Below are 11,385 nucleotides of genomic sequence, written 5' to 3'. Positions count from 1 at the left end.
ACATTTTTTTTCACTCAGTTTTTTTTTTTTTGTTCATGTTAAAAAAAATGTTGAAAATTTTATTGTATCAAAAACTCTCCTATGCAAAACTTTCTTTTCGTATGAGAATTTTTCTCTCTTTGTTAGCACCGCTAAAATGGTTACGAAATCCAATTTCAAAGGGCATTTATGGCAATGAAAAAGGACACTCGTGCTGCTTGAACCTATGGATGAACTTGCCGACGAGAAATACATACAGTCGCCACGTCGCCACCCCTGTACGGCTTACCACACGTGCGATCCCTGTCCGCCCGCCGATCCACCTGCCCTCCACCGTATAAAGCACCCACCCTCGTCCCTCCTTCCATCCCGCACTCCAACTCCCTCCAAATTCTACAGAGAGAGAGAGAGAGGCTTTCTTTGAACACAGACAAGTAGCCGACTTGAGCTGCATTGTTTCCCTTAGCTCTCAGAGAGAATGGCCGCGAGTCTCATCGAGCCGAGCTGCGACTCCGACAAGCTGAGCTACGAGATCTTCTCCATACTGGAGAGCAAGTTCCTGTTTGGCCTCGCCGGAGATTCTCCTGCTGCAGAGAAACTCTCCTCTGGTACCGACGCCGTCGACCGCTTCGGCCGCGGCAAGGTCTGCGTCCTCTCCATCGACGGCGGCAGCGCCCCCGGCGGCGTCGTCTCCGGCAAGGCACTCGCCTACCTCGAAGCCGCGCTCCGGGGGAAGACCGGCGACCGCGACGCCCGCATTGCCGACTATGTCGACATCGCCGCCGGGTCGGGTGTCGGAGGCGTCCTCGCCTCCATGCTCTTCACCCGGTCCGGAGACTCCGGCCGGCCGCTCTTCCGCGCGGAAGACACGTGGAAATTCTTCGTGGACCGCGCGCGGGACCTCTTCCCCTCGCGCTCGGGGCTTTTCCGGCGGCTCGTCGGCAAATCAGCCGCGTCTCGGTTCGACCGAGTCTTCAAGCGCCTCTTCGGCGAGTCAACGCTCCGGGACACGATCAAACCGGTGTTGATCCCCTGCTACGACCTCTCGAGCTCGGCGCCGTTCCTCTTCTCCCGGGCGGACGCGATGGAGACGGACGGCTACGATTTCAAGATCGGGGACGTCTGCCGCGCCGCGGCGGCCAATCCGTCGGTTAGGCGGCCGGTGGAGCTCCAGTCCGTGGACGGACAGACGAGGTGCGTCGGCGTCGGAGGTGGGGTCGTGATGAACAACCCGACGGCCGCGGCAATCACGCACGTGCTGAACAACAAGCAGGAGTTCCCTCTCGTCGCGGGGGTGGAGGACCTCATCGTGCTGTCGCTCGGTGCCGGAGATTCCGTCTCCGTCCACGATTCCGGCAAACGGAGTCCGATGCCGGGAGCGTCCCAGCTGATGAAGATTGCCGGCGACGGGGTTTCCGACGTGGTAAATTCCTGGAACGCCCTTTTGCACTAAGAAATTGGCTAAGGGAGACGTGTTGGTGAATGGTGAATGACGTGGAGTGCCTAATGCCTACTTAAAATGACCAAAATAACTTTATCATAAAGATTTATGTTCTAAACCCACCATGCATTTCTTTCACGCTTCTGAAACTCTGAGAATTTCGTTTAAAAAAAAATCTTATTTGTTTTGTCAAATATTTCTTTCACGCTTTCTTTCTTCTTTCTCTTGTTGTAGTTTATCCTACATTACTCTTTCAGAATTTCACAAATCTCAAATATTCCCCCTCTTTCCCTCCCTTTCGTTCGCCTGCAGCTTTTTTACTTGTCTTGACCAAGGTTGGCTTTTTTCAATTTTCTTCCCGACCCTTTCGAATTTTGACATCTTAAAGACGCTTCAATGCTCCCGAAAGAAGAGAAAAAAGTAGAAGCTTGTTTACTTTCTTCTTCTTTCAATTCTTTTGACCAAGCACAAGGAATTTAGAGCCTAAAGAGTAATGCCGAAACTGTCGATGTCTTCCTTAAATTTGCCTCTGCTTTTTATAAAGCTATTAGAAATGTCCATAAATGAGAAAAAATTACTTTGAAGACGAAAATATTCACTTTTTTCGTGGTATTTTTCTATATTATGTGGGGTGCTTAAGTCAATCTCTTTGTATTTGGTGAATCATAGTGAAAGTTCTAAATGACGAAAACGGCCTTTTAGTTATTTAAAATTCGGTTGGTTGATTGGAAGTTTTGTACTATTTGGTCATTTTATTATATATGGGACCTTTTGTTTTTTGAGACTACTATACATTAAAATAAATAATTGCCTAATAATTCATCGCCCTTCTGCTTAATTTCAGGTCGATCAAGCTGTATCAATGGCGTTCAGTCTCAACAGAGCCACGAACTATGTCCGAGTTCAGGTACTGAATCTCCCCAACCTTCCCAAAACACCCCCATTCTCATCCAAACTACACGGAACTCAGCACCATCGACCCTATTCGTGGGCGAGGGGCATTTAGGTCATTTTCTGAAACTCCGTCTGTCTCCCCATCTCAGGGCAACTGTCTCGGGCACGCGAAGCTCTCTGGCGACGCCCCGCCGACTCCAGCGAACATGAAGAAGGTGGCGGAGCTCGCCGACGAGGTTCTGGGGCAGCGGAACGTGGAGTCGGTGCTTTTCCGCGGCCGGAAGGTCACCGGGAGGACAAACGCCGACGTGCTCGACTGGTTCGCCGACGAGCTCGTGAAGGAGAACAACAGGCGCAAGTCGAGGGTGTTCCCCACCGTCGTCTTCAAGCAGGCCTCGCCGGCCAGGACATCTTCGGCCACGACGGTCTCCTCTTGCTGATGGAAGGAGCCAAAGTTTTTTTTCCATTTTCTTTTTATTTATTTTAAAATCTATCGCTAAGTGATTGCCTTGATTTGAAAATGTTGCGGTTATGCCATCGCATGTCACCTTGTATAGAAAAGAGGGGCTAGCAGCGGGATGGTACTTTCGTTATTTTTCTGGTTATTAGGAGCTTTTAGTTTTTTTCCCTTTTTTTCTGTTCCGATCGTTGACGCCGCTTGTGACGGACCCCATGCGCCGTCCGAGCCGAGATGATCGGAATTTCGCCGGTTTCCGTCGCCGGATAAAACCATATTGTAATGTACTGATGTGTATAATAAGTAGATGTACTTACGTTTACGCGGACTACTCGGTTGCATCTTTGCATTTTGCCATGGACAAAATATTTTAATTAGTGGGACTTATTTTTCAAGCTTAAATCGAATCAAGATATGGTTTGACCATAAAAATGATATTAGCTTGGTGGTCTCGTTTGGGTGATGAGCGCTTTAGAAGTACTTGCCGGTGGAGGAGCATATTAGCTGTGACAGAATTTCATTGATCACTGGTCTTTGCTCGTAATTAGATAGCAAGAGTAGCGATGGACGTAGATGAATAGAACCCGATATCTATAGGTCCGGAGGGCAGCTGTCCTAGTTTCGGAGTTTTACGGCTGCCTTATGACCGATACTATAAGTATCGTAGGCTGAGCCAGCAAGATCAGGTCTTTTCATGTCAAGTGTGGTTTCTTCTGGTTATAAATCCAAAAAAGTTTCATTATGTTTGAAAAGTACAAGACGGCAAGTTTGCAGCCTTTTTTCTTTCTTTTTTTTTTGTGTGTTTATGGATTTCCAAAGCTCTTGAAATTCTCATTTTATCGAAAAAAATTGAAATTTAAGATAAATAAATGTAAAATAAAACTTTCTTTGAGTTTGAGTTTGAGTTTGAGTTTGAGTTTGAGTTTGACATAAAAAATTGCGTTTGGTAAAAATGAGATATTTTTGGAAAATGCCATGATAAATTAAATCTTAAAAGGCCTACACAAATATCTTATTTCTTCAAACTCGCATCTGGGTCAGGTTATCGTTTCTCCCAATGGAAATAACCCAAATCTGCTGTCTAGTTATGTTACCTTTGATGTTGGTGGTTGTGGCTTTCTCGGTTTGATTCTGGATCATCGATTTTTGTGGAAGCAAGGGTTGAGATTCGATCATAAATGTCTGCCTTGGCTATATGTGGACGACGTGTGTGGTTGAAAGTGCTGCGGATTCGGGTCTGGCTCATCACTATGGGTCCGAGTCAAACGTGTTTCAGAATTAAGGAAACCAAGCTGCCAATCAAGACTCTCCCTAGGGCTAGGGCTAGGGCTGGGAAACAAGCAAGCCGCTAGTGGCTCGGCTCATGTTCAGCTCGTAAAGAGCTCGTTTGGCAAGCTGAATATGAACAATAAGTACTCGGCTTGGCTTGGCTTGACTTGTATAAGCTCGTTAGGTATTAAAAAATATATTTTAGATATATTTTACACATTTTTTTTATGTAATTTGATTTCTTCCCGAATGTTTTTTTCTACAAACAAGCCCGCTCAAACTCGGCTCGTATAACTTGGCTCATTATGAGCTCAAACTAATCTTGGCTCATCACAATAATGAGCCAAGCTTGAAGCTCTTCTGGTTCAGCTCGTTTACCAGCCCTAACACTCCCTAGTCTTTATCCGGTTTGCATGAGTAAGACTCATAAGGGTTTTGCCTAAGGAGTGTTGCATAAGCTGCCCTGTGGACTAGCCTAGTTGAGCCAAGTTAACCAAATAAGAAGCTTGGTTTATAAATGTGTGTCACCTAGGTGACTCAACTTGAACCAAGACTCGGGTCAAAGTGCAGCATGGAAACTGTTGTCCACCTGGTTCTTATCGGTATGGGATCCAGGTGGGTCAGGTTGGGACATTTACGCCTGACTAATGAATGGTCTGAGCTCCACTGAGATGTTGTACTGCTCTTACCCAGACCCGACCCATTTACTAGTTGGGCCCGCTCGATACTTATCAAGCTTCAAGCTGCACAAGGCATCCCGAACCCGGGTCACACAAGGCAACCCGAATCCAGGTCATCTCAGGTCATGTACACGATACCCAATGTGCACCCCTAGGCAAAGGGCATGACCAACACCAATAGAAGAAACAAGCACCAGGAACCAAAGAGTAGAGGTGGATTCACATATAAAGAGAAGAGAAGATTGTTTGTAGATTGTGCATGTGGAAATGTGGTCCAAAGGAGTAGGTTGGATGTGGGCACAAGAGTTAATATTTGAGACAGATCCACTGGCCATGCTTTCTTTCTTATATGTAGGGATACTTGATTTTATTGTAACATAAAAATAGCATCTTTGTCAAACAATTAATGGCCCCAGAACATTATCAAGTATGATCTCATACAGAGCTACACACTGGTAGGATAGTGTCGGAGATTAGTCTACAGCTGCGTTTGGATATAAAACTATACAAATCAGAAAGATTACCAAAAACTCGTCTTGAGATTTATTTTTTTTTTAGATAATCCAAGGGAAAACCCCCATCACCGATCGCACCTTCACTAGCCTCCAGTTGGTAAAACCCTTAAGGTCCCCCCTGCCCACCAGGAAGTACAACCAGCTTCGACTTTGTTTTTTGCTAGTTCTTGAGAATTATGTATGATTCTAAAATGCCTTGCTCATCATAGCATTACTATGTTCTTAACTTCTCTTTCATCTAAATAACAAAGAAGAGATTAACATCTCTGTGACCATTTTAAAAAATTTAATATACTGATATTTTCCTGAGAAAATCTATTTTAAATTTATTGCAAGATTTCATTTGCCGAGAAAATCCTGACAGCGAGATTTGTTACTATGGTACTTATTAGCCATGAATGTTACAAATGTTTGAGAAACCCAAAAAATTCTAGAGCCACTTTGATGGAGTTGATAGAAAGAACCAACCAAGTAAAAGAATATACTTTGCCAATATGTGCATATTTGCATGTCAAGCACCCGTATTGGGTAACACACAACTTTTGGGAGACGATAGGTTTTACTCAGAAAATTCTTTATACAAACAACATGGATTAGTTGTTCACCATTGTTGAAACTATTTTAAAAAGAATCACAAGAACCAACAATTACAAAATGAAGAGAGAGGACATTTTCATATAGATAAACGAGAACTAATCCCCATAGGACAGCACTTTAAGTGTGCAGAAATTAAAAGAAAACCCTAGGAATTATGTTTACACTATCTACATCCTTTATTATCTTCTGTTAAAATCCTGCATTGGGATTGTTTTTGATGATAGACTAATGCAGGGCTGCAGGAAGGGCGTTCCTGAAGCTACCAAAGCCAAAATATGAAGCTAAATTAATTATCTAAAAGTAACTTAAAATATTAGAAATACTTGTTATCTAGAAAAGTAGAGAAATAATAAAAACTAGAAATTATCTCATAGCATCAACATAAACTGTCTAGTCTCTTACACTTCTTATCTGTAAGAGATTCTGATTGTGATAGTTTAATCTTCTTAATTATGACAAGCTTTCTAATGTTGATAAACTTCCTGACTCCAATAGGCTTCCTAATTCTGAATATGTATTATTATATGTACAGATTCAATACACTCATAATGTCACCAAGCTGAAAAGATGCCATGAGTTCAAAACCCAAGAGTGCACATTCTTTGCCATGAGACCAAAGTTGGGTGTACTCCCTAGTAGGAGACGGGGGGGCGGGGACCTGGGGTTTTTACAACAATGAGCTCGCAAGTGAGGTGGGTTTCTCAGGTTATCCAAATAAATAAATCTAAAATCTATATAAAAATCCAAATACAAAAAAAGAATTTTTATACAGGCGCTATTGACCCATATCTATAGATCTTCACTCCCTATCTGCATCACAGCCTTAGCCTCAACCTCCTCACAGTTACCAAAACCTTGAAAAAAGAAAAAGGTCCTTTCAAAATGTTAGCAACAAAAAGAAAATCATTCTTTCAAGATAAATGTTTAGGACATGAAAATATTTTACTTAAAACATCTTTCCATAAAACTCCAATATGGGTTCTGTGGTTTGAAAGACCATAAGTATTTGATTTAACAAAGATAGTCTGTCCTACCTTTTTGTGTTTTGTATGTTAGGCCAAGGAGAAAAGACCCCGATCACCGACTGCACATTGGCAGGCTTTGGATTGATAAAAACGGATGAGGTCCCCCCTCCCCACTGGGGAGTATACACAATTCACCCTTGTGGCAAGAGACCCATGGGTTTCGAATCATGGTGGTCCTTTGTCAAGTGACAAAACAGGTCACCCCTAGCCAAGAAGGCATAGCCCTTGTGAGCCTAATTTTAACAATTAATCCGGCTATCATACGATATTTTTGAACAAGTATGTCAGGCAGAGCCAGCGCTGCTAGGTCTCTGATCCTGTGGGCGGTTTCTCCATGTAAATATAAAAAAAAAATGATATGAATCTGATATTATCACCTGTATCTTGGCTTAATGTCCTTTCTTCTGTTTTTGGACAAGCTGGGGAATAATTGCCCTGTGGGATTCGAGCAAGAGACCCCTCAGTTACAATGGTGTGACTTTACAATCCAGCCATCTCATTGGACCCTGGATCATTTCATAGCTTTTAATTTTCTTTCTTTTTTTGGAAAGGCAAGCTGGGGTTAGGCACATATGATGGCAATGTTTGCTAACAATTTAGATCTAGACTTACGGAAGTCATATTGCTCCACTTGTTAGAGCTTTGCCTGCTAGTAGGGGTTGGAATATCCCTAGACACCTATAGTTTGGCAACTTAGGCTTCTCTTCCCAATATCATCCAATGATCAACACAGCATCTTACTGTCCCTAGGTTATGATGTCACTTCTTATGTAGTGCTGCTGTTTGTTATCAACTCTTCAAATGGAAAGTGTTGTAGAGTTAACTTTTTTACCTGCTGCAATTAACATGCAAGAACATTACAATACTTGTACTTAATATATGATTCCATACCTTGTCTGCATTGTGCATTGTAGAAATAAAAAGTTGATGAGAGAACCATGACTTGTGGTCCCTAACACGGTACATGTGATGATACATCATATCTGTACCATCCTTTCCTTGAACGGTAGCATATCCATGGACTTTGATTAGTGCAATATGCTTACAAGGAGGCGTGCACACACACACACACAATTATATATATGTATGTGTGTGTGTGTGTGTGAAATTTAGTTCCTCGCTCTTAACCGTCCTTGCAGTGTGGTTACTGTTGATTTTTTATGTTCCAACCTAATTTTGGTAAGCCCTAAGGGGTTTGGCACAGTGGAGGGACCTTGGCCACTAGACAGGTGGTTAGGGTTCCATTACCATGAGTGTCAAACCCCTTGCATTAACGAGGGAAAGGGATAAGCCCTGACTCAGCGGAAGCTGGGGATTCCCTGGGGGCAAGGAGTGCACCATGGGTTTACACCAGGAAGGCGACCTAAGTGCAGCAGGCTGAGCCAGTGTGACTAGGTCTCTAATTTTGAGGGTGGTTTTCCCGTCCTTCATGGAAGAAAAAAAGTATGTTTGGTAAATCTAACCTCACACGTATTCAGGATGATCCATTTACTAGAAATCAACTATTGGATTGTGTTTTTTTTATTAAAAAATGATTTTATGAGATTTTAAATGTATAAAAATTCTGAGTCATCGATTTTTAAGGACTTATAAAAATTCTCATGTGTCATAATCAGATGATCCAAAAACCTATTTTATGTGTGTGGTGTGTGTGTGTGTGGCACCATATGTGGATGGAGGAGCGTATCAATGAAGGGGCCCTTTGGATATGGCCACAGTTTTCAGCACCTTTGGCGATGAACTTGTTTATTTGTGCTAGGAGTCAAATATGGTGAATGGATCAAGTACTCAAATTGTAGTACCCTTATAATGCATACTTAGTTATTATAGCACCTGAATTTTGAGCATACTGTTATCTATCAAGTTGAGAAATCATCTAAACTTTCTAAAGTGGTACTTCCAATTTAGTAAAGTTGAAAGCTTCTGCTTCAATCCACTAGCAAGTGCTGCCTGGTGGTTACAGTGGGAATAGCTATAGCTAGCTAGAGTCTAGAAAGTAGGAAACTGTAGAACTCATTGTGCCCCATCTTCCCATGCTTCAAGATTTGTTTTTATGACCAGGAACCCTCACTGAGAACTGGATTACTTAATGGGCCCACCCGTAAACCCGGGTGAGGTCACCAACACCCAAGCCCTTACGAAGCCCACCAGTTAGAAGCACCCACACACCCTGGCTTCAAGATTAACATCATTCTTGTGCAATATGTGATATTTCCCTTTTCTTGTTTGTTTTCCTTTGTGTGCATGCACGCATGCTTGTGTAAAGTAGGGCAAAGCCACTAGTTTAGAACCCAATATATCTTGAGCTAAGATAGTGTGATTCTTTTGAACCAGCAGTGTTATCTTATTCAACATAATTAGCTTCAATTGACATTGTTGTAAAACTAATTAAATTTTCAACTGCCAAGTATAAATGATTAAACAGCAATTTACAAATATTCTTAGGCATACAAATATAACCAAATTTTATCTAATTGGGTTGTTGGATTTAAGCAACTCCGATTTTGCTCATTCTTAAGCTTTTTTTTAGCTTGAATTGCTTACCATACTAGCTTATTGGAGCAAACCCTAAATGTAGTAAAATAGTCTCACTGGATTAGAATGCCACAAGATTCATAAACCTAAACAGGTTTAATTCGGGCTTAAGTACCAATTCAGATAAGGTGATCGATCTAGGTTAGAATCACATCATATATTGTCTATTCAATCCATAAATTGTGGTCCATGCAATGATGTGTACTGCAATTGATGAACACAAATCACAAGCACATATGCACCGACCTTTCCTTGATTGGAGAGGGAGAATCCATGAAGTATGATTGGTGTTATACTTTTCATGGAAGCATAAGAAAGGCAAAGAAAGAAAGAGCTTATTCTTTCTTTATTGAAATTATCATTCTCTTTTGACATATTTTTACTTATGTTGAGTCATTTATTGCTTCTTTCTTTATGTCATGGTAACCGTTCTGCTTTTATTTGAAATTAAAGCCAATGCTACAATCAAAACATAAGGTGGTCCAATGGCCTAGAGCATCCCAATTCCTTCATGGAGAAAAATAAATAAGTAAAATAAAGGCTGAGGTCCCCTGACTTCAGATGCAGAGAACCACTGGTCCCTTGTTCTCCAAAAAATCTAAGTTAATGGTGGATTTAATTTAACATAACACGAATGACACGTCGCTTTTAGGGGGGAGGTTATCAAACATAGCATCCAATTGAAATTTCATGAGGTCCTTCTCTTGGACGCTGTAGTATTTGTTGAAAAGTGGAAGCTAAGGATTGCCAAGAAAGGCCAACATTTAGGGCATGTTTGGTTGGATTACATGAGAATCACTCTCTCATTCGAGAGAGTGATTCTCACATGACCCCAAATCTCATGCTCAACCAAACAAAAACAAGTGGATGGTGTGATTTGGTTTCTCTCCAACTGCAAGATTTGAAATCTCACATTAAATGTGTGATTTCTAATCAAATCACACCATCACAGCAAAAACGTGAACGTTGGGGTTAAAATGTGAACCCCATCGCCTCTCTCTCTCTCTCTCAGTTTTTCTATTTTTATCCTGTTTTATGTTTTTTTGAGATTCCATTCCTCGCGTTAAACAATCATGAGAATTGGAATCACATCAATTTCTAAATCACATTATTTTGAATCTCATGTGATCTATTTTCACTTTTGAAAAACCACAACCAAACATACTTAAGCACTTTTTTTGGATGAACCGTGTTCAATTATTGGTTTACTAGCTACTACAATGACAAATGAGCTGGCCGACCTAACAAATGGATTCCTTTGGTCAACTGAGCCAACCTTTTTGGCTTGTTTGAGAAAAAAGTCTAGACTTGCTAGGTATGAGGTCCAATCTGTCCCTATGTTAGAACTTACCATTATGTAGACCATGACGTATTGGTGCTAGGTTAGTTGCAGACAAAAAAACCTTCAAAGTAGAGCCAGGATCAGGTGCCATCACATGACAAATGTTGAAGTGTGCCACTACACCTGATGCCCTCCATCTTTGGGCAGCAAGGTGCAGAAGCACACTCAAGGTCTGCCATGTGATGGCACCTGATCCTAGCTCCTCAAACTAGGGTGTCAACGGGTTGGGTTTGGTTCGGACCCAGGTGGAATCAGACCTGGCCCCGATTTTTGGGTATGGTATCGGATCCAAACTCAGGTCTAACCGGACCAACCATAAGAGAAATCATACCCAGACCCGATAAAAACTACATGAACCAGACCCGGGCTTAATCAAACCCACCATAAGAGAAACCATACCCAAACCCGATAAGAACTACATGAACCAGACCCGGGCTTAATCAAACCCACCATAAGAGAAACCATACCCAAACCTGATAAGAACTACATGAACCAGACCCGGGCCACACAGGTAAAATAATTATTTTTTATCATTTTTACAATGAAAATTTGTGGGTCTTAATCAGGACTCAGGTCGGGCTCGGCGTGGTATAAAATTTCACAAACTATACCCGGCTCCACGTATTAATCAGACCTTCGAGTCCGGACCCG

General features: G+C 42.1%; 1 protein-coding gene across 1 annotated transcript; it reads left to right on the top strand.

The window, feature by feature from the left end:
* The first annotated feature begins 350 nt into the window (after positions 1–350).
* LOC149831218 (patatin-like protein 7) lies at positions 351–3,091 on the top strand. The gene is made up of 3 exons (XM_090012012.1): positions 351–1,402; positions 2,265–2,327; positions 2,464–3,091. The coding sequence occupies exons 1-3, from the start codon at positions 458–460 to the stop codon at positions 2,752–2,754; spliced, it is 1,299 nt and encodes a 432-aa protein (XP_089868138.1). The 5' UTR covers positions 351–457; the 3' UTR covers positions 2,755–3,091.
* Positions 3,092–11,385: the final 8,294 nt, after the last annotated feature.

Source organism: Nuphar pumila, chromosome 7 (assembly GCF_984573655.1).
Source record: "Nuphar pumila chromosome 7, dmNupPumi1.hap1.1, whole genome shotgun sequence".
NCBI classification, from domain to species: Eukaryota; Viridiplantae; Streptophyta; class Magnoliopsida; order Nymphaeales; family Nymphaeaceae; genus Nuphar; species Nuphar pumila.
The sequence above is the reverse complement of the archived record's forward strand: the minus strand, read 5'-3'. Positions and strand labels throughout refer to the sequence as shown.